Here is a 27,288-nt window from a genome sequence, read left to right on the forward strand (position 1 = left end):
TAACATAAAATCCACAACAATTCTAAACATTTGCTCGGTTTAATGTGTTCTGCTGACTTGATCAAAGAATCCAATTGAGTCGATATATTCTATTAACAAAGTCGGTAGGATATCACACCATCAATAGTCTCAACAACAAGCCGATTCAAACGCATGAGAAGCAGCAGATAAACCCTAGCTTTAGGCCCTGAGACAACCAAATAACAGCAGAAAACAATTTCAGACCAAAAGAAATCTGGAACTGAAAATTTAACTTGGAAATAAACTTGAAAGCTCTATGACATAATGACAAGTGAATTAATGGAAGTATTAGCATGTGTAGGCAGCAAAGTTAAGATTATGAATGCAGAAGTAATTATATTTGGCTGAAAACGCATACCTAATCCCAGAGATGTAATTTCATCCTGAAGAAAATAGCTATATCCTTTGGCTCTCTCTTTCTGGCTCAAGCTTGAGTTGATCTTATCAACAGCAGCCAGCAGATCCTACAAGTCAACAAATCATGGATACAATCATAGAAGCTATATGCTATGAAATCCCAGACAAGACTATTCAAATATTAAGGATATACAACATTGTTTAGAACTATTGAATTTTAAATTAATGGAAACTTCTTGATATATCTGTAAACAGGAACTTCAGTTCTTCGGTCTGGCCGCCCAGGGCATAGCTTGTTTAGGACCAGGGCCTGTCCCATTACTGTCCATAGCTCATTAAGTGGTAAGAGAAAGACACGAAATACTTATTGGACATGAAAGCAAAGCAAAGCAGCATAATGTGATGGGCCGCCCAAAATTTCAGCCCAAGTGTCCAAAATTTTAGGCCCAAGGGCCCAAATTTAAGCTAAGGTGTGCTGGCCTGGTCCAATTCTAAAATTTTCCAGCACACTGCTGTCCAAGTGCCATGTTTGCTGCGAAAGATACTCATCCCATGACAATAAGATACTTTAGCCTAAGCCTCAATGCATTTTCAATAATTTGAATCAACAAGCCTTATAAGCAACTTCCAAAACTAGGGCATTTCTTAATGGTTATCTAATATTTCCAAAACCAAATGCAAAAGCCATTTCTTGTACCCCTGCACAAATGATTCATGGAATCTCTATTTACGGAAATGCATCACTCAAATACACCAGTTTCATCACATAAACTTCACGTCATGCAGTTTCATCACATAAACTTCATACCTCCCATGGTGCTAGGCTCTTCATGTAGGAAGGAAGGCTTTCATAATCAACTTTTGATACCTTTATTATGGGGCCAGAAGCTTCAAATGACTTTGGCTTGTCTTTCTGTTCACCTATATTCACAATAAATGATAAATACAATGTGACTAGGCCTGTCATTGTAACAAGACTCTTTAAATTGATTTGGTGCTTTTTAATCTACCTTTAATTTTTGCAGCACGTTGACACTGATCCTTCATGTCCAGTTTGTCCCCATAAGATCTAAGATTGAAGGCTTTTAGGAAAGGAGTTAAAAGAACCTTGCACAATATAAGTAACATTCCAGGCTCAAAACTTACTTCATTGGTTTTTGAATACCGATATCTGGATCATCAGTCTTATTGTCACCTGTAGAGAAAGAAAGAAAGATATGACTGTCGATCAAAAAATTAGGAATGTAAAAGCTATTAGTCTAATATCTAACCTAACTGTAATTGCATTAAGAAGTTTGGCTGTGGTATCAACCAACTGAAACTCGTCACAACTAGTGTTCTTTAAAGTAATGTGCTAGTCATGATGCAATTGTTGCTAACCTTCAGATGCTAAAGTGGCGAGACAAACATCTGAAAGCCCAAGGTTCTTTAAACTCAGTGATTCATCAAGTCTAAGAAATGTCAAGGAAACAAAAACGTTTACGTCAATAAGATTTGCCATTAGTTATTAACGTGCATTGTCAGCCATTTTTCAACATTCTATGAAAATAATTTCAACTCCATACACCCTTCAGTTACTATGATAATAGAGGAGCAAAAGATTAAAATTCCAAGCTGGCATCAAATGCAACTTAATGTCACTGAGTGGTATCTCAGATTCTCATCACCTCGTGTTCCCAAAATCCCAATGAAGAACTAGATTCAATTGATTAGAGGAGAAAAAGAAGTATATCCTATGACCCTTTTCTCATCCCTTGTTTAAGTAAGTTAACAAAACTTTTCACGCCATTATAAACAAGATATGCAAATGTATAAAAAAGTGATCACATCAATGCTGATTCAAAATTATAAAACAAGGATACAGAGGGTCCTCATCCAAGCTCTTCATGAACGATCGTGCCACAGAAGCAGGTGACCGTGCATCCACACCATCCTTTGAACCTAACCCAAATGTTGTCGACAAACTGGAATCCTCATCTTCATCATCAACCTCAAGTTCTAATCACAGAACCACACACAAAAAAATGATAATACTAAATAAAAAGGACATAATTTTGAAGAATTACGTTGATAAATGGAAATAATTGTAAGCAAAGCTAACTCAATTGACAGCCTCTAGTGTCCTAAACGAATCAAAATTTAATTTTTTAATTCGAATTTAATATTATAGAAGAGGGGAAAAAATAAATAAATAGAGAGCGAATCAGCGAAAGTGTTACATACCGGGAACATAACCGAAGCCTTTGAGGCGATCCTGGAGCTCAAGAAGATTTGTTTGGTTGTTTTTGTAAACTTCACTGCAGTGTCCTAACAACTCCTCAAACGACACCGTACCGAAGGACATCGAGTCGAGCAAATTCACATCGCTGGTGAGGCATGTGACGCGGCGGCTCAGGCATTGTACGAACGTCGACGACGCTGAATCCAGAGGAATCGGACGCCGCTGGACCGATTCCTTTAAAGCTTGGCAGCTACCTTCAAGATGATTGCAGAAACATCCTAAGCTTTTGCTCAGATTTGAGATATTTTCGTCCATTCTATTTTTTTCTTGCCTCTGTCAAGACCTACAGTTTAATTTGGAAACGAAAGATTCACTTACGATTATAACTCGTTTTGGATGTGCAATGACTGGAGCGCCTATCCTTGGCGGGAAACAAAACCTTGAAGGAAAGCACTCTTTTATTTTAAATTTTCAATTATCTCCCTTTTTGCGTATTTGAAGTTGGAATTTTCCTTTTCATAAACGGGTGTGGTAGTGGTACGATATGTCTTTAAAAAAAAGGAAAATGTGTTTAAATTTTATTTGTGATTTAATTTTAAAAAATAATTTTAACTAAGATTCTTAATTAAAATAAATTTTAATTGTTTTTCCCAAAAAGTAAAAACAAAGAAAATTACCAGGCTATATGTATGGTGTTTAGTTACCTTGTGAGGGGAGTTTTGATTTTCATTATGTGAAAACAAATCGAATAATTGTTTGGTAAAATGAATTACAAAATACAACTTTTCACTTTTTACTCATGAAGTTAGAAAATAATGTTTTTATAGTTTATTGAATTATAGAAAAATAAACAGTGAAACAGCCGTTGTTAATTTCTCTCTCCTTAAAAAAAATGCGTATTTATTTATTTTCACTCTTTTTTTTTTCCATTGATTCATGTTCTTTGGAATAAGGCAAACTTTTCCCATATGATTTCATGGTAAAAACTGGTAGGCTTATGAAAGGGAGAGCACATCAACTTATTTTTGTATCTCTATCTCCATTTTTTTCCATAATTATAAAGTTATAATTCAAATTAAATTGGGCTTTGCATGAATGAACGTTGTTGATGAGATAAATTAAAAAAATTAAGATTATAATGGAGTGTTGTTCTTGTTAATTATTTCTTTTATTTTTTACCTAATTAAAAAAATTGATAAAAGAGAATGGATACAAGCCATAGAATTTTCATATATTTAGAATATGAGTTTTATAAAATTATGTAAAAACATGTACTCAAATTTTAAAAATAATAAACAAAAAATCATTTTCCTTTTCGTTTTTGTTTTATGAAAACATATTCAAAAACAATAGCGGACGTTCTATTTCTCATATTTTTTATATTGTTTTCATATAATACGTGTTTCAAAAAGTTTTGTTTCTCTGAAGTCTTGAAGCGCCTGTGGCGGGATCGCTACTTTCATTTTTCTTTTGGGATAATATCATCCGAGTCCCTGAATTTTCATATTTTCTCTCTGTAGGTCCGACAAAATTGTTTTATTTCAATAAAGGTCAGGGACCTTACTCAAACACGTGAATAGAACAATGTCCTTAATCGAAAAATTATGAAAAATCTCTGAGATACCCTTTTTCCATTTTTCATTTTTATTTAATACATCACAGCTGCACCTTAGCTTGTTGAGGTTAAAGGAAAGAAAGGGCCTTCGGTTCAGTTTGTATACACTTCTATAACAATTTACATCAACTCATAAAGTTAACTCTTCTGTATTTCATGGATTTGATTACAATTTACAGCAACTTTAAACAGAATGTACCTTAAGATTACACTGCATAAAGCCCCAAAAAAAGGGGATTGACATTGCTACTGTTTATGTACAATGCAAAAGTCTCCTCTCATCTATTATTTGCACGTTAATCTTTTCGGTAAAAATTCAGGTTAGCTCCCCTCTAAGAGCACTGGCTGCTCTTTGAATGGCTCTCGCAACTCTCCAGACCTCATGTTGAATTAGAGCCTCCCCGTCTTTCTTGCTCATACTTGTCGATTGAGAAATAGCATCCGCTATTCCAGGAAAGCAGCTCAGTTTGCTTTCGTATTCACCATGAGGTCCATAAATCTACAAAAACGATAAGTGTCACCATCATTAGAGCTTGACATAGACGCTCAATGGCTAGTAATAACAAACCGACAATCTTTTTTATCAAGTTGAATTTGGATAGATTCTGTCAATTGAGAAAGACGAGAAGTTTACATTAATAGAAGGAAGAGACAGCGATTGCAAATTTCTCTCTCATTCTCAAAATAACCCGAAAAGTCTGAAAAGAAGCTGCTCCTTTTAAAAGCATCGGTTCAATTGTATGAGCACATGTATGAAGCTAATCTACTAATATAGATGTCAATCTAGGACCATATATTTTCTTGATATTGTTTTGAAACAGAAATCCAGGATATACTGTAAACCATCACCCTTTTTTGAAATCGGTCTAGCTGTATTAAGGGATAGGAAAGAACTTACAAGATGTTTGAACCACTGCCTTCCTTGAAGCCCATCAGTGTCCAGGAAACCTCTTTCTGCAAGCATCAGCCGATCATTCAAATCATGAATTTTCAAGATTTCAACACCACCCAAATGTTCTTGCTCTCTTAACCTCTGCAGTCACAATGTAAAAGTGATTAGATGATAGAAACTTTCCATAGGAAAATTTTGCGACCTTTTGAACTAATTAATTCCAATAAGATTTTCCAGATCTCACCTTTGCTTCATTTTGAGCGTCTTTAGCTGCAGAGGTTAGATCCTTAATTGCCGCAGTTAAAGGATCCAAAGATATCCTCTGATCCAACAAGTTGCTCAAGATGTCTTTATTCTCCTGTCACAGTTCAGAAGGAATAAGCAATAGAATATTAAGTTCGTGATGCCCCGGAAGCACAACAGTGGCTCTAGATTTAGACAAATTTTATTACACAGTAACGCAGTGTTCCATATACCAACCTTTTCAAAACTACAGGCCTTCACTTACATGTGATCAGTATTCTTTTTCTTCCATTTAATGAATGATCGTTGTTAGAATAACTTTTATTCAGCTTAAAACATCTCATCTAAACCATCAGCAACAGACATGACCATAAATTCTTGAACCATCCTTCGACAAAATACATCTAGACCCAATCATCTAAGTCAAAACTCAAATTTTAATGATTTGTATTAACTAAATTCACAACATCTCAGTGCCAAAAAAGAAAGAAAGAAAGAAAGCAAAATTAAAAAAAAAAACCATTAAATTAAATGTTAATTAAGAACCATATATTTCAGGGGTAGAAAACAGGAAAGAACTTGAATAACCAGTCTTGAAATAACTATGAGAAGACAAGATGCATACCTGTAACTGATCTGAGTAAGAGAGGAAATTGAATGGCAAAATTGAATCATCGGCCAAGTGAAGGGCCAGAAGCCCCCAAACTCCAGCAACTAAAACATAGAACAAAAATGTAATGTGTGATGAAGAAATTTTTGAGTAAATACTTTATTGATAAGTATTTTTGAGCAAAATATCTTATATGGCAACAGGTGAAAAGGTTGGAAAGCTAACCAGCCACATGCCGATGAAACAAAGGATCTGCATGGCCTACAATCCAGGTGTATGTATCAAGGGCAGTGTGATAGACAGGAAAATCTGAAAAACAAGAGATCCTTGTATTACAACTGTATGGCCTTAAAAACTATAGTCTGTTACTCAAATTAGATGACAACATTCAAATTAGAAGTTGCCACTAACTCTAACCAAAATGATGGGTATAAACAGGGCACTATTCAAATCCTCCACTGGCGCGGAGGATGAAAAAAATAAGTAAAAACACTGTTTGATTGCACTCGACAAACACAAAAAAGTGACAGCTTTTTATATTATATTATTACACAATTTAACACCAGATCGTCTCATCCCCAAATGTAACCAAATATTTCCATTAAAGGATGTAGAAAATGAGAGCCAAACCTTTTCCATAGTACATATCAACAGAAGGGACCCCAGCATGCTGCACAAAAGAAGCAAAATCCGAATCCACTCCACCAAGTCTTTGGATCTGCAATTAGGGGGGGAAAAAAGGCTCACATATCCTGGATAAGTTTCCATCTCCCAAAAAAAAAAGGGCAAAAAGCACAGAAGATTGACCACAGCACACCCGCTAGTCCTGCAAACCCTAGGGTGTCTTACACTAGTGAATCAATAGGAAGTCACAGAAAGACAATGCATAAGATTCAAAAGTGTATGCACATATAATCATATAAAAAGAAGCCTTACATTGAAGATTCTGTTTGGAGCTGACCACTGATCATATAATGTTCCACTCTCTGATTCAGGATCTTTTACCTGAAATCGATATGAATGTTAGTTGATCCGTATGTTAAGCCAGTTGATAATTGAAGACTAATTTAAACATTTTGAAATCATAGTCAATTATTCTTCCCCAACTTACCATTTTTGTGACCTCAATAAGAATATCATCTAGCTGAGGAGTTGCCCCGGCAAAGAATCCTGGCCCTTGAACTGCACAATCTACATTAAGGTAGGCCACAGCTTTGGCACCCAGATTCACAAGGTTTTCTTCAACCCACTCAGTGGATCCAATCTGAAAGCAGAATAAAAGGGACCAATACAATAACTTCATTCAGGGTGTAAGCACAAAAATGTTCCACTGAAAAATCCTTGTTTGATTTAATAACTAGCAAAAACAGGCAGATTTTATAGCATGCATATAGGGATATTAACAAGAGTGGGGCCCCACGACTCCCTCTGCTCATCACCAGTCAGCACACAAAATATAACAGTTTGTTCTTTCAACAATTACAGCCAGGTCACTGACTACTGAACTGCATCACAGTTAAGATCAGTGCAGCAGCCATTCAGAAGAAAGTAAAATAGGAAAATTACTGAAAGACCTCTCTCTTTTCTAGCAGATGATAAAAAGTAACCCCAAACGTGAAAACCCCAAATGGAGACGTGAAATTAGAAATGAAAAGGAGCTGAAACTGCAAGGCAGCACGGGTCAAGCCTAACACTCTTATGTCATAGATTTTATTTTCCCTGATCCTTAAAATCACTGACAAAGACGTAATATTCCTATGGGTCCTTGTTTTGAGCAAAGTACCATAGAAGTCTACTGTTTACATTTGATCTGATGTCTTTCTTTGATGCATCATTCATGTATTGGACCAGCTAACATGCTGCTTTAAAGGGAGAAAAGAAAATAACTAAAAGGATTCACAGATCACTGTCTGACACATTCCAAGCCCATAAACCACATTGTACATCAATGATCACTGAAGACTGATTATTACCTACCATCCCAAATTCTTCTGCATCCCAGCTGCAGAAAATGATTGTTCTTCGAGGGCTCCACCCCAGGCGCATCAAAAGGGCATATCGTCTGGCAATATCAAGTAGGGCTGCGGTCCCACTGTTGGGATCAATAGCTCCATATGTCCATGCATCTCTATGGTTGCCAAGGAGCACATAGCGATTAGGCTCCTCTAGCCCTCTTATGACTGCAAAAACATTATGAATTGTCGCCACCTTTTTCTTCCCCTAGAAGAACAGAAAGAGGAAAAATTATAAATCATGAAACATACCACTTATTCAGAACCAGCTTGCCAAAAGATCTGGAATTTAAGAAATTAAATTTTTTGATATTTCCACTGTGAGCTTCTAATAACAAAGACGAAGAGGGAACAATATAAAAAAATCCAGTTTAAGTCAACAAAGCCTTGATTATACAAGTTATGCAGATGAAACAACCCCAAATATGACCCTATAATTTGATTGTATAATCACGAAAGGGGGGAGGGGGTGTGGAAACAAATCTTCCACCTATCCAAAGTAGGTTCCTAATTTTATCAACGTTAAGTTAGAGCTCTGGAATCTATTAGACAACACATTTCTATATGAATAAAGAATCACGTGTGGCATACTAACGTCTAACAACACGACAAACCAACTTCTAAACTTTAGAGAACTTTCTGTTTCTCCTAATATGCTTCAACCAAGGTGTCCTACTCCACAACACAACAAACCAACTTCTATGCTTACTTTAGAGAATTCCCCGTGTCTCCTGAAATGCTTCAACTGATGTTTCTTCCCCACAACGCAACAAACTCCCTTCCAAACTAACTCCATAGAATGTCATATGTTACCAAATATGCTTCAATCAGTGTCTTCTCGGAATATTCCACATTAATTATCATCTTTGAACAGTTAATTACAATCAGAATTAAGGAGGCTTGATGTTCCACTTGTCCAACATGGAAAACTTATCACATTTAGAACACTTTCTATTATTCAAACAATCAATAACTCAATAAATAGACACGGCCCCAACAAAAGAAAGTAACTTTTTTCTACCATTTACAACTCTTAGTTTCTTTATCAAAATATTGGCAACAAAGTTGTTCATAATTCTATTTACACAGCCTAAGTCAGCCCATATTCAACTAATTATATAATTTACACCCAACAATAATACCCGTTATAACAATAGGGCCGTTATAACAATAAGGCCAAAACCAAAGTCATAAAAAAACATGCATCAAACCAAGGAACCAACCAACCTGGAATGTCAAATTAACCATAGTCGGTCCCGGGCCGACCCGCCCACCATTAACCCGACCCAAATCATTCAAAAACTGAGTCACAAAGCCACCCCAAAGAGACCCCAGAATGATCTGAGCATTCTCAAAAGACAAGGGCAAAGATGGAATTTTAGGAAATCTCTTTGAAACTTCACTGTCTTCTAAATCTAAGCTCTCCCCTCCTTCAACCCCAGCCCACCCTGGACTCAGTGGGTCCCCCACTCCTCTCATAACTGTCCCTCTCTCAACCCCACCCCCCCTTAACCTATCCCACTCGGCGTACAATAGCACCCCGATCGCACCTTTAGCCTCGGCTAAAAAAATAACTCCACTCCTCGATAAAACACTCCCCTTTCTCGCCATCACTACATACCCACTAACGTTCACCCCCGCAGCCTCCAACGCACGATAGTCCTCTTCCCTCCCGTAATTCACAAACACAACCTTACCGTACGCCGACCCGGACGGCGAGTACGCATGATACGGCTGAACAACGTCCAAGATCGCATTTTGAGAGATACCCTTTTCAGTCAACGACAATTCAACGGTAGTGCCGTTGCTGAAATGCGCTGAAACAGAAGCATGCACGGGATACGACAAAAGCGCTTTGTATTCGACGGTATGAGTGTTAAACTTGAGTTGTTCGAAGTGTGACTGAACGTAGCGGACTGTGTCCAACGAGGGCTCAGTTCCTGCGAGGTGAGGATGGTGAGTGAGGTCGCGGAGGTAAGAAGAGACTGTGTAGTTGGATGACAAAGAGAGGAAAGTCTTTTGGAAGTGGAGGGCAGTTTGGGGATTTCGAAGTGGGGGTGTAGCGGGTGAAGGGTAGGGATGATGTAGAGTATAGAAGCCAATAATGCAGAGGATTAGAAGGAAGGTGAAGGTCATCAAAGGTGGCGGAGGTTTTGAGGAGGCGGTGGTCGTGAGTTTGGTGAAGGGATGGGTCATTTCGTAGAGAGAGAAAATGGGCGTTTTTGAGGGTCTAAGAGAGAGAAAGTAAGGGTTTTATGTTCTAGGGTTTACAGAGAAAGGACAGAGAGAGAGCAAAGGTGGTGGCAGCGCAAAGCAAAGGCGGTGCGACTGAAATTGATGCAAGTCAAAAAACGAGTTTCAGTGGGCGTTATATGGGTGCCAACTTTATGGCGTAATAACGTTTGGATCCTTGAATATCTTTATATTTTCAATTAATGATGTAATAATTATACTTTTGTTTTCTATTTATCAAACATGTAACAGGCCTGGAGTGTCTGTAAATTGATGCCATGGGGGTGAGTACCTGAAGTTGATTTTGATTATTTTTACTTGAATGGGCTTTTTTCTTTTCCCAACAAAAACTAAAAACTCCAATCAAGAAAGAAAATGCGTGATAGAGGTATGCAAGCATAGCAATAAACCAAAAATGATATATAGTATTATAGCTTAACATTAGGAATTTCTTGAACATCCATATGAATAATGTCAGATAAATCAGACTAAATTACTGTGATTTTTTATTTTGTTAAGAAAGCTTTCACATTTTTATTACTTGAATGGTTATTATCGAATGATTGAAATATTTTTAATGTTTTTATTTTATAGTTGCAATTTTTTGTTTTTACCTTTGTGATTTAAGAAAATCTAACTTTCAGTTATTAATGTTTGATATTAGTTTAGATCGGTTACAAATTTTTAATTGAATTCAATTTTAAACAACAATTCAATAATAGTTGAAATTTAATATTATATAAATAATTTGGTTATCTATAATTTTAAATAGAATGTATAAACCTTTAACGTGATCAAAAATCTTGTTTCAAATCATAATCTTATTGTATTTAGACGTGCTTCTAAAATATGTAATCAAATTGTTTATCACCTAATTAAATTAGACTTGTCCTCTCTGAACTCAACAGGAGATCTTTCACTTGCTCTGACTGTGAGCCGTAAAGTGATGCCTTGGTTTTAAATAAAGTTCTAATTCTAAAGAAAAAATAAAATAGAACTTGTGGACCTAATTGATATAACTTGCTAAACTTATGCCTTTACTTGTAAAAATGTAAGAATCGTGGCCTAAAAGTATTTTTATCAGGATTGCGCCCGTCTTTTTTGTCTTTTTGTTTTTTGTATTTTTCCTTTGAGGATATAATTGAATGTCCTTTTTACAGGAAGTACGATATGCTGTGTAATTATTTATATTGGAGCAGAATCCCGACTGAGATATGAAAAATTTTTAAATTATGCGATATTTACAAATTCTATATACATTGATGTGATAAGTTTGAACGAATCAATGCCACATGTCTTATATAATTTTTTAAATTAAAAAAAAAATACAAATATAAACAATAGAATAAGTGACATTGCGACAACAACTTAGTACGATATGGAATATTTATAAAATAAACATTAAAGAGAAAGTTTTATATAATTTTTTTTTTAAAATAAAGTTAACAAATCCATTAAAAATGGTGGCATTTTGTAATTGATGCATTGTGATGTGGAATCATAGAGAGCGTGGTGGGGGAAAAAGTAACGGATGATTTAGTTTGTATTTTGGGTTCCAAAGTGTCACTATAACATATGATAGATTTCTTCTCTCTCTTTAATTAAAAATTAATCAGGAAAAATGACTGGTAGGTCCCTCACCTTTGAGAAAAAAGACATAAAAATTCCTAACATCTTAAAAAAGATATAAAATTTTTTTTCTGTGTTAATAATTGCGATTGTTTTAAAAGGAAAAAGGGCAATATTATACATTTAAAACAAAATACAAAGAAAAAGATTGTTAACCCCCAACCTTTAATAAAAAGATATAAAACTCCATAATATTTAAAAGAAAAAGACATATACCAAAATACAAAGAAAAAGATTGTTAACCCCCAACCTTTAATAAAAGGATATAAAACTTCATAATATTTAAAAGAAAAAGACATATAACTCCTTTTCATAATTAAATTTAATTTATTTTAATTAAGAAAAAGTAATATTATCACCACCATCATCATCTTGATCGTCGTTATTATTATTAATCAATGTCGTTATCATTATTATATTAATAATATTATTGTTGTTGTTGTTGTTGTTGCTGCTGCTATTACTACCCTTTTCTCAATTTAAGTAAAGAAAATTTATTAATGAAAAAGCGATTATATGTCTTTTTTTAGAAATATTGGGAGTTTTATATCTTTTTTGTTTTTTAAACGTTGAGGGATGAATAGTCACTTTCATGTAGTTTATTATAAATGTACCGTACTACCCTTTTCTCTATTAAAATAAATTAAATTATCATAAAAAAAAGCTTGTGCGTCTTTTTCAAAATATAGAGATTTTTATGTTCTTTTCCTAAATATCAGAGTCTAGCAGTCATTTTCCCATTAATCAAACCATGTTTATCCAAAGGCCAAAACTTTAATTCTTTTTTTTTTTTCCGATGATAATCTGTTAAAAATACTAACAAAGGCGAAGGTTGTTAAAAGAGCCGATGAGTGTTTTATAACGAGGCGGTGAACCCATTTATTGTCGGTATGCCAATTATACATTATCTCCTCTTTTTTTTTTTTTTCAATCGTTGATAAGCTTTATATGAAACAAAATTTATGTGTACTCGTAAGAATAAAAGAATCAAAATTTTAACTATAATTTCATTCATATGATTGGAATAGACAAATTAAAGAAACCACATTATTGTTCATAAGGTACGCACTAAGGTACCACATTATTGAGTCATCTTTATAACTATCACAAAGAGAAGCAATTATTCTCATCTTAAGCAGCCATGGTGCCCACATGAATATCTTTTGTTCCATTGTCATCGTATCTTTATTGAAAAAAAAGCATTATAAAACAAAACACTAAGAATAGTCTTCAACTTGCGGTCGCAAATGAACACGAAATTAATAAAGTAACTGTCTCTTTGTCATGGCTTTGCCAAGGAAAATGACATTAAAATTTAACATTTGATCTTTCATTTATTTTGTTTTTAGTTATCTGTTTGTTTGTGACACAAGAATGAGAATCAATGTTTGCTTCTTGTTTCTCTTTTTCTTTTCTTTATCTTTCTCTTTCTCTTTCACTTTCACTTTTTGATTTTGTAATCTTTTCCTCAATATCTCTTTATCATGTTTGTTTTTGTTTAATTTAGTGGAGAGGGCATTATAATTTACAGACACCAGCTAAGAATTCAATCATATAGAGAAGAATATCTGCTTTTCAAGAAAGAAATTTGTTGGGAAGACAGCTATGTGACAAACAAATTTTAAAGGTCCAATTATTTTGCTCGATATTAAAAATTCGACTCTGAATTTTACATGTATTATCTATTTGTATGTGACATTTTATTTCAAGTTTATCTTTTATGTGTCATTTCTTTTCTTTATTGCACGAATATATAGTTTTGACGTCAGGATATTTGAATATATATTCTTGTATGTTCCTAGACTTCAAGCTTAAATATATATATATATATATATATATATATATATATATATATATATATATATATATATATATATATATATATATATATATATATATATATATATATATATATATAGTTATAGTTATAAATTGAGAACAATATTACGAATTATATTCATTTAAAAATATATTGTAACGTTGGAGAATCTTCATCTCTTTTATAAAGTAAAATCTCATTAAATTAATATTTGATAAATTGATAATCTCGATTAAATAGTAAGTTTTGTAGGTCTCTGCTTAAGGCTATCGTGGTAAATTAAAAAAATTTGTTAAATTTATTAGATAATAAATTTAAAAAAATCTTTTTTTCTATGAGACCAATAAATATATAAATTAATAATTAACTAATTTGAAACTAAATATATATGATATGTCTATAATTTTCTTTGTCGTACTTGCTATGTTATGTATTTTATTAGTCATTATTGCTTTATTTACCCCTTTTGAATAAGATGCCGTTGTTTTATTATTTATGTGTTGTTATGATAAATTAAAGAGAGATCAGCTTAATAAATTATCCTCCAAAGTATCTTCTCTAATAAGTTACTATGTAACGTGATCCGGTCATGCAATTTAGACAAAGTGATTGATTCGCTCAATCAAGATCAAAATTATATCATACAACTTGACAGGATCGCTATAATCTCTAATTATACTACTCTTATTATTTATAAAGATTCATATTATGAACGTTATATTCCTTTATAAATTAATAGTAATTTATTGATATATTAATATTTACTAAACCATTAGATTTTTCATAATCTCAAGGTTATTAATTTAACGAGATTCTATTGTATTTTTTATTTATTTTTTAATGATAGGGCCGTATATCATGCATATTTCCCTATTTTAGGGAAGATAAAAGATGTAGATGATTGCATGTGTATGCTTGTGAAAATGGATGCAGTTGCATCATGCTTGATTGATGATTTTATTTATATTGAATTTTATTATTGAAATTACTCGATGATTTATTTTATGGTGCTTCTGCTTCGTTACTAAGTATGAAAATTTTTCTTTATAAATACCTACAATAATAATAAATGGGCTTAATTAAAAATAATAATAAATGGGCTTTTTGTCGGTGAGACCAATTAAATTAGCAATCAATCCAACATACACTCAACCCAAACATATCAAATGACAATAGGCCAATTTTTTGATAAGATGTTACATCAATGTTACTATTCTTTTTGCTGAGAAATAATCATACACCAATTGATTCAAGTCATAAATCATATACATAGCCTGAATTTGATATTTTTAAGCTGTGGTGACTAGTGTATCCTGCATATTGGTTAATGTCGAATGCTCAAATTTATTGATTTTTGTTGATCTTTTAAGCATTTAGTCATATACAGTACAGGGTACGGTACCTAAAAAATCCATATTTTTATTTTTTAACAATACTGTGGAAATATTTATAAATATAAATATCCGAATATATTAGTGGTGTTAATTTTCTTGTAAATATTTATAAGTTGATTTGCTAAACCTAATCATTTTTTCAAGTTATGAACATCATGAGTCACGTATCTGCGGAACCCCACACAGATATATTATTTTTGACCAACAATAATCCCCAGAACGTGCGAATCTTGGAACATAGGCAAAACATATTAATGACCAATTAACTCAAATTAAGTTTGTAAATATCAGGGAGCTAAAGCACACTGACTTTGATCATTGACCCCCAAAAAAAAAAAATATTTGCTCAGACGGAAAATTACATTTTAAAAGAAATTTTCTTGGAACTGCGATTCAATGGAAATTATTTACAGTCAGACAAGTTTACAGTCACTGTAAAATGTTTGAAGCCCTTGCATCTATTACAAAATCAGAATACACAATTCTAAGAAAACAAATTTTCCGGAACGTTTCGTTCGTCTTGAACATACCAGATTTGTTCAAACTCCTACTATGGAGTTATAAGTACCATTCACGGCGAAAAGCAATCCACACAGCAATATGCAAACATCAAGAGATCTTTGCCAGAAATTCAAAGATGAGCCTAGCAATATTAAGTGGTATAAAGCTGGCAAAACAAAAGAGATTAGAGAACATAAGGTGCTGCCCACAAGCGATGTGAATGCACCAAATCCTGGTATGAACGATGCTATTGCTGCTAGTGCAACCACCAAAATTGCTCGACTTATGTATATCACGAACTTTCCTAATCTAGGGGTCGAATTGTTGTCATAAGAAATGCACGGGTGCGTTTGAAAGAACGAGCTCTTCTTCAAACTCCCCTCTATAATCTCGTGAACCGGGTGTACCATGATCGGAAATGTAAATATGAGTGCCACACACAACCCCATCTGCCAGTATATTATCATTAAGGTTAGTCCAGCAACAACATATGAGAAAGTAGGATTAATCTTTAAGGGTGGATTATGAAATATTACTGTAAAAACTCAGGCACCTCAATTCTCAACCCTCCAAAATGATTAGTCAAAGAAATAAGAGACTTAAAATTATTTCTTTTTTCTCCAAACTAAAAGACAAAATCATGAAGCACATAAATTCAAAGGGAAAAGTGATCTAAGATCCAATAGTACTTGTAGAGATGATAATCATTTAACAGGCAAAAAGAATACAGGTGGGCATGACATTTTAATATTGTATTTCTCATGGCTTTAGATGCATGAAACTCATCTAATTCCGGAAGTCATCATACTCTTTTAATCCCACTCCACAGTAGGAACAATGAAGAATCTGATCTTGGTGTTTGGGCACAAGTACTGTAGACCTTGGATTATATTAACGTGTTCCCTAAGACTTTTTGATATCAAAAGCTTTACAAGAATACAAATTTTAACTATGTCAATACATCAAAAAGCAATCGTTTTTATTTCATATAGAAAACCTTCATTATCAAACATATCCATTAACAAATTTAGGCTTCCTTCTTTAAATTTTTGAACAAAACCTAAGTCGGATAAGAACAGAGCAAGTGCAATATGTAACATGAGAAACATAGGAAATTACCTGAACTGCAATGGAAGACCAATCTTTGGGCAGATTCAGAGTAACAATATCTTTAGTGTCATCACCATACGCCATGAAACCGAAAAAACCAAACATAACATACACAAGAGTTATCCCAGTAAAAGCCTGAGCAAGCAACTTGGAAAACCTTCCTCTTTCTCTCATTGATGACTCTAATGCAAAAGTCATACCAAATCCTTCAAAACAAAATACTGCCATTCCTCCAGCAAATGGCAGACCTCTGATGTTAGAACTCACTGCTTTCCTGTCACTAAAAGAAAATTCACCCCCTAAAATCTTTTGTACATCTTCTTTAACAACAAGTGTCATGGCTAAAACATTGCAAATATCAGCAAAAATGCTGAAAGGCGCTAAAGCTGAGAGAGAATTAATCCAAGATAACACAATTTGAACTGGCACTACTAAGAATATGAAAGAACGATACGTGAGGCTGGTGTAGGATTTGAATATTGAAAAGAGGTTTTGGCCAATGAACACTAAATATGCAACTGAACCTCCACATTGGGAAGTGAAAATGAGAAATTCTGTGAGAAAGCGGCCAGCTTTTCCCATACATTTGTAACCTAAATCTCCATATGTCTTTGTTTCTGTTGAGGATGTGTCTTCAGATACTAACTTATCTCTGCATTGAATCTGCCAGAACAAGAACTTATAAATTGGCTTTTCAATTGAAAAACAGAGAAAAAAACAGAGGAAATACTTTCAAATCATATTTCCTAGTCCGCCTGTAGTAGCGGCCATAATTTATTTGAAAACTAAGATAACAAAAGTGTATAGTAAATTCTGCATGACATCTTTTCGATTTGTGAAAACGACAACAAATTACCCAATATCCCTAAACTCTTAAACAATTTAGAGTACTTCAGTCGGTTAGAGACCAATACCAAGTCACAAAAAGCACAAAACAAAAGCAAAATGCATCTGGCTTTATGAATTTAAACATCTAAGAACGAGAAAAAAGACAAACAGAAACGTTCACGAGAAAAAAGATAAAGATATGTAACAAGAGACTTATACTGACAAGAAGGAGCATGCAGTAGTAGGTGGAGAGACCAGCAATCATGACGCCAAGACATCCAGCAAGCCAACCGGCAACACGGAAAGCAAAAGGCAGTCCCAAAACGCCAGTCCCAACTATTGATACAATTATATTCCCCAGCGTTTGAGCCGCTGAAGCTGTTCCCGTTACTCTTCCTGATGATTTTGGCAGCAAAGGGTTTTCAATTTCATTGCTCATGTGATTCTCACCACCTTCTTCTCGTCCCATCATTTTTTTTTTTTTTTTTGGTTTGGGGGGGGGGGGGGGGTTTGCAGGTGTTGCTGAACTGCAAGCTGGCTTTATTTTATTTTATCTTTTATTTTTTTCGGCTAAATTTTGTCCCATCCTTTTTTTGGAGGGGGATTCGCTGGTGCTGCTGAAATGCAAGCTGGTTTTGGTTCTATTTTCTTTTTATTTTATCATTTTCAGCTAAATTTTGATTGTGGGCTGGCTTTGTTTTTTTTTTTTTTGACTAGGTGGGCTGGCTTTGTTTGATGTGGGAGTTTGTGGGCTTGTGGGGGCACATGGAAACGACAGAAGTTTGCGCTGGTCTGTGACCGATGCCAGTGCCACGTCGATGTGAGTGTGAGTGATGTTGAAACGGGTAGAGCTTACGTCAATCAACTCAACAGGAATGTCTACGTATCATATCCGGATTGGCGTATCACATCGTCGTAATCATCATTACGAATTCTGTCGTCACTTTGCGGGTAGCAGACACAGTGTTGTTCTGGTAAAGCAAAAACAAGAGAGGAAACCACCATGGGAAAACGTCTTAGGTTAAAAACAAAGAAGGGGGCTTCGTTTGTGGTACAATCTGATAGAAGTGCACGTGACACGTCTCTAATGGCCGATGAATTTGTAAAATGTCACGATAATGAGACGTAATGGGGCTGTTCTCGCACTGTATCTTTTCCTGTGTTATTTACCATTTAGAGAAATACTTATGGACATTCCAGTATACCATATAATAAAATCATGCATGCCAGATTCTGGTTTCAGATTTTGCATTTGATATGTTTCGTTCGACAAATTCTGCAAGTTCCGTAAGCCCTGATAAAAAATTAAACTTGTGCATCAAATTTCACATATCTACTCAAAATACTAAAAGAAGAAAAAGGAAAAACAGAGAAGCAGCAGCCTATGAAAGGATCTAAGGATATAAAACTGCATAAACAAGCATGCCAAAAATAGCAATTACAGCTACCATTGCCATCCAGCTTATACAATGTCCATTGACGAAATGAACACTAAACTTATAACCTCTTATAAAATTAACTGCAACATGAGAATTGACACTCGACTTCAAAACCCTAACTCAAGCTATGAACCTGAACTGTATAATAATGAACTCCAACCCAATCCAGAACCTGATTTGCTGTCATGATTTTATATTTACAGAAGGCAAGTGATTGTATAATACAGTGTGCAAATACCTATATAAATCGGCAGCAAGGTGGCTTCTTCTTTTTTTTCACCCCAACGGAGACAAAGTTTCTCCCGCATAGTTATTTGCCAAATGCCTTAATTCCTAGGAATATTTACAAGGCCTCAAAACAATACGGTTGGCAAACACATTCAATAGCATGCATCAGCTTTCTCCGTGGGCCCACTGCATCCACACCCATATCCTTAAGCTTCTGCATGGTTAGATTCACCAACTGAAGTTTATTCACACACTTTCCCTGGAAAAGCTGAATGAACTGTCCCAGTCCAAGTGATGCTAGCCACCGGCTCAAACCACCCGCTTTTCGAAGTTTCCTCTCAAGATTTATAGCCCTTAGCCTTTGATTTAGCAACATGCTCCTATCAAGTGAACCACTGATGCAGTGAAAAGATCTTGGCCGCCTGATGATTTTTGATGTGTCTAATACCTCAACTATGTTATGTGGTTTTGTAACATGAACTCGACCTAGATTTTCTGGTTCCGTCCTAGAATCTATAATTGGTGGCCTGGCTATGGTTGCAATGTACTGACGTGGAGTTCTCTTAGCAATCTGGAAACCTCTGCTAGGAGCCAATGATGTAGACTTCTCTTGTTCATCAACTAAAATCTTCTTGGAATGTGCCTCATTTGAATGCTGTGACTGTGTGTTAAGTGTTTCTGTAGGCATAGCTTGCAGTTGACTGGGTCCCAAATTTGGCATAGTGGACATGTTAGCCAAAGGCAAAGGAGGAACCAGAATGGTGACCTTCTGTTTTTTAACTATGACCCAACTTTCATCTTCGTTCCACTCAGCATTGGAGTTGTTTTCAGGCACAGCCTTCGACGGTCTTTGCTTTGGCTTGACCATTAGTTATAGACCTGCTTGTTATACATTAGGCAATAGGCTCCAAACATTAAATACTGCAATAGAAATGCCTCTAGAATCAAAAATAAAATACAACCTAAAACAAAGACATTGCTCTTCAACTAAACAGCAATTTCATATGCATACATGTCAAGTCAACACAGAGATACCCTGTATCAATGAATCCTACTAAGTGGTTGAAGAACACCAACTAAGAATACATGTTACTAGCTATATCACTGGTCACTATAAAAGATTCAAACCAGCAAACTATTCCAATCCCACTAGAACAATTTCCCACTAGACTACAGGCCCAAAGAACCAAAAAAACAAAAATCACAGGATTAGACATTTTAGAATGTTGAAGACTAGTGTTCAGATGAATTACATGCTAATTCGGCACAACCTCCAAACTAATTAAAGAATTCACTTTCGTTATCATTCTCAAAGGATTCAAAACCACCTTTTAAGCATTGTTTATGGTACTTATGTAAATCACAAAAACATGAAAATCAATTACAGATAGGTTGGACATTAGCTCGAGTGGCAGAATAGATACAGTAGACTCCACACCTATGAGATATGTACCTCTAGAAGAATTTAAGTAGGTGCATTGTGCATTTTGAAGATAAATAAGACATAAAATTAAATGGTAATTATTGTTTTCGTGTGCAGTTGAAGTGGAGAATTAACTAGACAGTTCTGTGTCTATCAAATTCATTAGATCAAGAAACCAATATCACCAAGGTTATTATCAACTAAATATTACGAATTACATTCAGCGGTACCTGTAACCTATCAAATGACGAAGCGTGCGTAAAGAAAATATTAAATTTGAGCTACTTCAACAAATTACTTGAGCAGTAATACGCATCAAAAAGATCGAAAATTTGTTACTCGTGCAAGAAAAGGAGAATAATTTATAATGGGGAAAATGAAATTTGTTCAAAATTCAACAAAAATTAAATCTGAAGAATGAAAATTACCGATTTACGTGCTGACGCAGAGATACATGAGCTGACAAATTGGTTTAAATCGCCACCGTTTTGAAGAAACCTAGAAAAATTTTCCGAGTTGGAATCTGAAGAAGACCCGGAAATAAAAATCGGATCGGGTAAGAACCGATCATAAAGGAGAATCGGGCTTGGGTTTTTTTATTGAAGAGGAGATAAGATGTGTGCCCTAATTTATCCGATAATATTTTCTTAAAATTTGAATAAATTAGTAGTTTAGAAACCGGATCAATTCAGTCTGTCTTATCTCTTATTATCTTCGACCATTAATATTGATATATTCTTTTAGTAGATGTGCAATCTCCCCAATTCTTAATCTTAATCTTAATTGTATATTGCTATTTTAATGTACATGTGGTTAAAGACTACGAATAATGATGAAGCACAAGAGGTTAGCTTAGCATTGAATATAAACAATAACATCACACAACACTCCACCAAAAAAAAAAAAAAAATCAAGTGGATTATCATTCAAAAATAATTTTACTATTTTATGATTGTAATGTATAAAATAATCATATTGTCCGATAAAAAGAAGTAGATACTAGATACAATTTCTAAATGAGTGGACTTATTTGAATTCACAAAAATAACTTCTATGTCCATTAATTTATAATAAATTTTATTTCTTAAATAACCTATAAAAATATACCTTTGAGGACCTTTTTTTTTTTTTTGAAATTGCACAAAAATTCTACATAAACTATAGCTTTTAATCCTTCTTATAATTTGGTAAAAAAAAAAAATCAATTTAGAATAAAAATTTTCATTCTCCATTAACTTTACTGAAAATATATGGAGATTCTTTTACAAATTGGCATATTAATACGGATTGGACTTTAACTAACTCAAAGTTCGCTACTGACGGGCTGAAGGAAGATAGAAAGAGAGGGATTCATTATGGAATGTAATTATTATATTTTTAAAAATTGATTTCACTTGAATCGCATTATTTCAAGGAAAAATTGGTCAAACCCCGTTCCAGTATCTCTAAGTCAATAAATTAATCTCCAAATACTTGCTTTAATTGGTCAAACCGTTATTAATGACTTTTGACTTAGTGGAAGAGTTCTTGCACTTACAATATGGGAATAAGGGTTCGAGTCTCCATAAAAGTATTATGAAGGTTAGTTTTAATTTTTCTTTAATTATTAAATAATTGAGTAGAGACAGTCTCTCCCTCATAAAATGTGAATGGAATAGACACCCCTTGAATATTAAAGAGGATTTTAAAGAATCTGAATAGCTCTTCAAAGGAGTACATGCCAAGAGGAGATCTCAATTATATAATTTGTTTGTAAATATTAATTGTAATATATATTATAAAACCCTTCAAATATTAAATAGAATTTATAGAATTTAGGCAACGCTTCAAATGAGTACACGGCAAGAGGAGGTCTCAGTTGTATAATTTATTTGTAAATATTAATTGTAATATTTACTATAATATCAGTAACAATCATGTATAATAGTATTAAAAAAATGGTCAAACCGTTCAGCGTTGTATAAGAAAAAGGAAAGGAAAGAAGTAGAGAAAACGAAGGAAAGAAGAAGACTAATTGTTGACTTGCTAGTAATTGTAAAAAATGTACGATAATTTTTAGATTTTATGAGGATTTATAGGGCAAGACATTATTTTTTAAATTTATATTACGAATTTATTAAAAAAATGGGTGTGGAAAGAAATATTATGTGTTACCATTTTCTGACCTCATCAAAAGCTTTACAAAAAAGTATATATCATATATTCATACTTATTTTAAAGTCAATAAATAAGAAATATATATGTATAGTTCTTTTAAAAAAAATCAATAAATAAAAGGTAGTGATTACTTTGGAGTTACTCTAAGATAAAACACAAATTACAGCCACACACGTAAAATGATAAATAGTAAAAAATATATTATAACTTTAATCATGTAGCTATGAAGGCGTACTCTATCTTACAGTGGTTCCAACATAACCGGACCCTAAATAAAATTATTAGAAAACATGCTTTCCAAATAAGAAGAGAAAATGAGAAATAGGTAGTCACCAAAAATAACGAAAAACAAGCAAGATCACTACACGTGCCATGCATGCAGCTGCAGCCGCTAGCCACACAATCGTGTGCGTGTATATTGCCGCTTGCGTTTCAAACATATAATCAACCAAAAACAAACAACAAACAAAATCTCACTTTTATTTCACAGGAATTTCCCAGATCCTCCTTACTCCACACTTTGTCTCTCTCTACTGGTAATTGCTTTTTCTTTATATTTAGCAAAATATTTCATGTTATTAATTTGTTGGGGGATTCACTATTACAAACACCTACGTGTTGTCCACGTTTTAAATTGTGTTAGAATTACTATTACGTTTAGATTATTAACTTGTATCAGTTTTTTCTTCGAACCTCGCTCACACAGATGACAGAAGGGTGTTTCAATTTATATTTAATGCCATAATTAAAATGTAATAGAAGTTAGGATTTCAACTTTGGTTCAAGTTTGTGACCTAACGTGCGTGTATATCTGCTGCTACTTATGGGAATTCAAGGAAATTTCGATCAGTTTATAGAGCATAGGTGTCCAACAAAATATATGGATCCACTTGGAGGCCAATGTAGTTTGTTTACTACTTTACATTGGTTCAAAATAGCAGATATAATTTGTGTCATAGTGGTGCATAGGAGCATGTTAAGAGTTTTCACGTTTTATGTCAAGGGCTTGAGTTTCCGTCCGTTGGCGTCTATAACATTACATGTATGTACATTGGCAGAGTTGGCTAGTTAATGGGGAATGTCTGTTAGTTTAAAATTTGCGTCTGAGAAAGATTTTTGGGTTTATTAGTAAGCCAATGTGTTTATTTTTTCGATTTTGGATGAAATGACAGTTTTGATTGGTGTCTGATGAATATTATGAAAGGATGAAGTTTGGAGAGACATTTACAGAGTATTTGCATGGGGAGAGGTTTTTGGATAAATGCTCTCATGTTGAGTATAAGAGACTAAAGAAAGTCTTAAAGAGCTGCAGGACTTGTAAAGGACTACACGATTCTGCTTGCAAAACGGAGCAACAATGGGATGAGGGAAAAGACATCTCAGAGTCTCAATTATGTCAGTGCCAGTCTTCATGCCAATGTCAGTTCTTACTTTCGTTACATTTTCATTCTTGGTAAATTATATATAATTAATTGGTTAGGTGATGCAACTTATTCTAAAAAAATTTGTTTCCTTGTAATGTGAAAAATACAATGTCTAGGAATTGTGAAATCAGTTTAAGAATGAAATTTGGGAGCTTAATAATATTGATTTAAAGCTTGAACTTTAAATTTTCTCGATTTTGCACATCAATTGCTAAACTCTTATCGGCAATGTAAACATTATATTTTCACGTATTAATCATGAATCCTTTGTTGATTTTCTAGTGTGTGATCATATGTTCTTCTCTGAGCTGATGAAGGAAGCATCAGATATAGCTGGGTGCTTTAGTTCTCGGGCTAGACATCTCCTCCATCTTCATGTTGCTAGTGGAATGCAAAGATATGTGCTGCGCATACGTCAATGTTTCAAGAATGATCAGCAAGCCATGATAGAAGAAGGAAGGGTGTTGATTGAGTACATAATAATGAATGCAATTGCTATCCGTAAAATCCTCAAGAAATATGATAAAGTAATGCAACTTTGGTCCACTTTTGCTGTCTATTGTTGCTGATTCAGTTCACAGTATTTTTGTAACGCCGGTGACAGTTATTTTACTTTGCATAGGTGCATAAATCTGTAAATGGGAAGAATTTTAAATCCAAAATGAGGGCTGAACACATAGAGCTTTTGCAATCACCCTGGCTAATAGAACTGGGAGGTTTTTATTTGAATTTCAATGGATTAAATTGTGGAGCATCCAGTGAGTTTTCAGGTCATTTCTCCTTTGATTTCAATGCTTCACGACCTGTGATGACACTGGCACTTCCAAGTTCTATAAAGCTAGAATATGATTTGACTTGTGCAGTATGCTTGGTAAGATCTCATTCCAATAAATTCCTAGATGAAGAAAAGATGAGATTTATTATTTAGTTTTTCATTTGCTTGTTTCTTGTTATGAACTGACAGGATCTTGTTTTTAATCCGTATGCTTTGAGCTGTGGTCATCTCTTTTGCAAGTTATGTGCTTGCTCAGCTGCCTCAGTCATGGTGTTTGAAGGCCTTAAATCTGCCAGTCCGGATTCAAAGTGTCCAATCTGCAGAGAGGTTTGTGTTTGGCATTAGAACAATATACGGAATTCAAATTTTTTATGTGGAAGTAACACCTGTAAAGATTTCACCAGGCAGGTGCAAAATAATAGGTGTATAGTTAAATGTCCTCTTCTTGTGAAAACTTGTCACATTTATTCACAGATTATTCATATATCGTCTATAGGAGCTGGCTGGCAATTAGGATGCAAGGAGACTTGGTAACTATTTTGACCAAAAATTCTAAAAGATATATTCAACTTTGTGATCCTCCTATTAATCACAGTTCACTTCAAAAAGGCTTATTTTCGGTTAGAATAATATGAACACTTGCTTAATATTACTTTGCAGTCAATTTCGTCACTCATATCATATGTTCAACTTTTGACTTCCACCATTGACATTGATCAATTGTTTGGCAGAATTGTCTCGATAAAATGTAGAACTTGAGTGGTTATTGAATTAGCTCTCCATCCTGTCTTTGGTTGCTCAAGGCTATGCAGTAGCAAATGACCATAGTCTGATGCTAGAGGACATTTTAAAACAGGGGCGTAACTGCAGGCATTCGCTGGCAAACTGCCTTTGCAGCAGTTTAGTCATTGCTATAGTAATTTGTTTTCTGAATCTGTTTCCGAATTCCCTATAAAACCACCTCTCTTTTCCTCTTTGCAAGCAACTGCCTTCAATTTGTAGAGTCCTTGAGCAACTGCCTTCAATTTTTAGACTCCTTCTCTGGTAATAACTTGTTTTACGTACTTTCATTCACATGTAATATGCTATTTCTTGATTCTATCAGACAGTTGAAGTAATGAAGTAGATACCAGGTTGCTTTATTCCTTAGGTTCGATGTAAAAAGAATGACAATTCGTTAAGTTTGATGCTCAAAATAGATCTTCGCTGCTGCAGTTCTTTGTCTTGCTAGGCAAGGTTTCAGAAGTAATTGTTCCTTAGTTGTGCCTGTTTCCTTCAAACTAATAGCACCAAAACCCCTCTGCACAGTGTGGCAATGGGCATGATAAAATCCCTTCATTTTTAGAAGTTTTCCCTTTACATTAGAAGGCACATTTAGAGCATTCTCTTGAAACTCCTGCTGTTTAATCAAACTTGATCATTCTGCCTGTGATCACAACAATTTTTATCTTTTATGTTGTGCTCTTTTGAGCATAACGTAGCGAAGATTGGATTATTTGCCATTTAACTAGGCTTCTATTATTGTTCTCTATTATGCAGGCAGGAGTATATGCGAAAGCAGTCCACATGCTTGAACTAGACTTATTGGTAAAAAGAAGGTAAAGAAACTGAAAACTCACTTTCATTCATTAGAGACAAATCAGACTTTTCTTAGTAAATATTTTCCAGGTTCAAAGAATATTGGAAGGAAAGATTGATTGCCGAACGAGCAGAGATGGTGAAGCAATCTAAGGAATACTGGGATTTACAAACCATACATGCAGTTGGGTATTGATTTTTCAGGCTCCCTTGTTTGAGAAGAAGAGAAATAAATCATTCAGTTCACTTCAATCTCTGGTACCGGATAGTATGATTTCGTTAGTTTGGTTGGCACCAGTAACATCTGCGGTTCTGCATCCATTGTTGATTAATTTTTGGGTTATATGTTGGACATTTTTAGTTCAAATCATAAGATTACTGAATGAAATCATGCTAAATTGCTCTCACAATCCAATCTTTAGTTGTATTCATTGCACTCTTGATCAAATAAAACCCAAATTTATTATGGTTAATTTCATCATTGATATTTAATAACATAATACAAGGGCTTGGCCACCCGACTGCTTTCGTAAGGTACAACTGGGCTGAAAGGGTAATCGGAGGTGGGCCCTAGGAGGCCTATAATCACTTTTCTATATGGGCTGTGCTTTATAGAAGGCGTAGGGTAGAAAGAGTTAAGAGATTTGTGGGCCCTACAGGAGACAAGACATCGACACAAATCCTCATTTTTCAACCTCTTTTTTTTTTTTTTTTGTCTTCAATAAATAAATGTTTGTCCTATTAAAAGTGGAAAAGGTCGGGTTGGCTTTCTCCTTTTTT

The 27,288-nt window shown here is 34.3% G+C and overlaps 5 protein-coding genes across 10 annotated transcripts; 1 reads left to right on the forward strand and 4 right to left on the reverse strand.

Annotated features, from left to right (window-relative positions):
- Positions 1-57: 57 nt before the first annotated feature.
- On the reverse strand, positions 58-3,098 carry LOC102619318 (uncharacterized). Of its 2 annotated transcripts, none has more exons than XM_015531391.3 (8): positions 2,602-3,098; positions 2,241-2,376; positions 1,759-1,829; positions 1,525-1,573; positions 1,389-1,447; positions 1,247-1,299; positions 380-485; positions 58-187 (listed from the first exon to the last, which is right to left on the reverse strand). In XM_015531391.3, the coding sequence occupies exons 1-8, from the start codon at positions 2,912-2,914 to the stop codon at positions 93-95; spliced, it is 882 nt and encodes a 293-aa protein (XP_015386877.1). In that variant the 5' UTR covers positions 2,915-3,098; the 3' UTR covers positions 58-92. The 2 variants fall into 2 exon arrangements, with proteins under 2 accessions (XP_015386877.1, XP_006481664.1); XM_006481601.4 differs by having other exon boundaries at positions 1,187-1,299.
- Positions 3,099-4,339: 1,241 nt separating this feature from the next.
- LOC102618820 (probable glutamate carboxypeptidase AMP1) lies at positions 4,340-10,324 on the reverse strand. The gene is made up of 10 exons (XM_006481599.4): positions 9,199-10,324; positions 7,937-8,179; positions 7,071-7,223; positions 6,896-6,964; positions 6,590-6,677; positions 6,185-6,268; positions 5,975-6,063; positions 5,351-5,464; positions 5,113-5,247; positions 4,340-4,713 (listed from the first exon to the last, which is right to left on the reverse strand). The coding sequence occupies exons 1-10, from the start codon at positions 10,165-10,167 to the stop codon at positions 4,531-4,533; spliced, it is 2,127 nt and encodes a 708-aa protein (XP_006481662.1). The 5' UTR covers positions 10,168-10,324; the 3' UTR covers positions 4,340-4,530.
- A 5,079-nt stretch (positions 10,325-15,403) lies between these two features.
- Positions 15,404-18,071, reverse strand: LOC102618539 (amino acid transporter ANT1). The gene is made up of 3 exons (XM_006481598.4): positions 17,708-18,071; positions 16,666-17,319; positions 15,404-15,995 (listed from the first exon to the last, which is right to left on the reverse strand). The coding sequence occupies exons 1-3, from the start codon at positions 17,954-17,956 to the stop codon at positions 15,585-15,587; spliced, it is 1,314 nt and encodes a 437-aa protein (XP_006481661.1). The 5' UTR covers positions 17,957-18,071; the 3' UTR covers positions 15,404-15,584.
- Positions 18,072-18,867: 796 nt separating this feature from the next.
- On the reverse strand, positions 18,868-21,392 carry LOC102618253 (hypothetical protein). The gene is made up of 2 exons (XM_006481597.4): positions 21,003-21,392; positions 18,868-20,030 (listed from the first exon to the last, which is right to left on the reverse strand). The coding sequence occupies exon 2, from the start codon at positions 20,017-20,019 to the stop codon at positions 19,267-19,269; it is 753 nt and encodes a 250-aa protein (XP_006481660.1). The 5' UTR covers positions 20,020-20,030; positions 21,003-21,392; the 3' UTR covers positions 18,868-19,266.
- Positions 21,393-23,092: 1,700 nt separating this feature from the next.
- On the forward strand, positions 23,093-26,974 carry LOC102617499 (probable E3 ubiquitin-protein ligase BAH1-like). Of its 5 annotated transcripts, XR_008055590.1 has the most exons (8): positions 23,121-23,267; positions 23,904-24,150; positions 24,438-24,682; positions 24,778-25,026; positions 25,120-25,257; positions 25,427-25,460; positions 26,470-26,528; positions 26,599-26,636. XR_008055590.1 is itself a non-coding variant. In XM_006481594.4 (7 exons), the coding sequence occupies exons 2-7, from the start codon at positions 23,937-23,939 to the stop codon at positions 26,702-26,704; spliced, it is 1,011 nt and encodes a 336-aa protein (XP_006481657.1). In that variant the 5' UTR covers positions 23,121-23,267; positions 23,904-23,936; the 3' UTR covers positions 26,705-26,974. The 5 variants fall into 5 exon arrangements, 4 of the variants coding, with proteins under 4 accessions (XP_052298934.1, XP_006481657.1, XP_052298933.1 ...); XM_006481594.4 differs by lacking the exon at positions 25,427-25,460 and having other exon boundaries at positions 26,599-26,974; XM_052442973.1 differs by lacking the exon at positions 25,427-25,460 and having other exon boundaries at positions 23,904-24,126; positions 26,599-26,974.
- Positions 26,975-27,288: the final 314 nt, after the last annotated feature.

The sequence above is a fragment of the Citrus sinensis genome, chromosome 6 (assembly GCF_022201045.2).
Source record: "Citrus sinensis cultivar Valencia sweet orange chromosome 6, DVS_A1.0, whole genome shotgun sequence".
Taxonomy (NCBI): domain Eukaryota; kingdom Viridiplantae; phylum Streptophyta; class Magnoliopsida; order Sapindales; family Rutaceae; genus Citrus; species Citrus sinensis.

Coding starts and splice junctions, on each gene's coding strand:
- LOC102619318 (XM_006481601.4), bottom strand. CDS start 2,914: ATGGACGAAAATATCTCAAATCTGAGCAAAAGCTTAGGATGTTTCTGC. Junction 2,377..2,601: donor AGGCTTCGGTTATGTTCCCG/GTATGTAACACT, acceptor TTCTGTGATTAG/AACTTGAGGTTGATGATGAA. Junction 1,448..1,524: donor GGTATTCAAAAACCAATGAA/GTAAGTTTTGAG, acceptor CTTCAATCTTAG/ATCTTATGGGGACAAACTGG.
- LOC102618820 (XM_006481599.4), bottom strand. CDS start 10,167: ATGACCCATCCCTTCACCAAACTCACGACCACCGCCTCCTCAAAACCT. Junction 7,224..7,936: donor ATGCAGAAGAATTTGGGATG/GTAGGTAATAAT, acceptor TTCTGCTTTCAG/ATTGGATCCACTGAGTGGGT. Junction 4,714..5,112: donor GGCAGTGGTTCAAACATCTT/GTAAGTTCTTTC, acceptor TCGTTTTTGTAG/ATTTATGGACCTCATGGTGA.
- LOC102618539 (XM_006481598.4), bottom strand. CDS start 17,956: ATGATGGGACGAGAAGAAGGTGGTGAGAATCACATGAGCAATGAAATT. Junction 17,320..17,707: donor ACTACTGCATGCTCCTTCTT/GTCAGTATAAGT, acceptor TTGTTCTGGCAG/ATTCAATGCAGAGATAAGTT. Junction 15,996..16,665: donor GGTCTTCCATTGCAGTTCAG/GTAATTTCCTAT, acceptor ATATACTGGCAG/ATGGGGTTGTGTGTGGCACT.
- LOC102618253 (XM_006481597.4), bottom strand. CDS start 20,019: ATGGTCAAGCCAAAGCAAAGACCGTCGAAGGCTGTGCCTGAAAACAAC.
- LOC102617499 (XM_006481594.4), top strand. CDS start 23,937: ATGAAGTTTGGAGAGACATTTACAGAGTATTTGCATGGGGAGAGGTTT. Junction 24,151..24,437: donor GTGCCAGTCTTCATGCCAAT/GTCAGTTCTTAC, acceptor TTGATTTTCTAG/TGTGTGATCATATGTTCTTC. Junction 25,258..26,469: donor AGTGTCCAATCTGCAGAGAG/GTTTGTGTTTGG, acceptor TCTATTATGCAG/GCAGGAGTATATGCGAAAGC.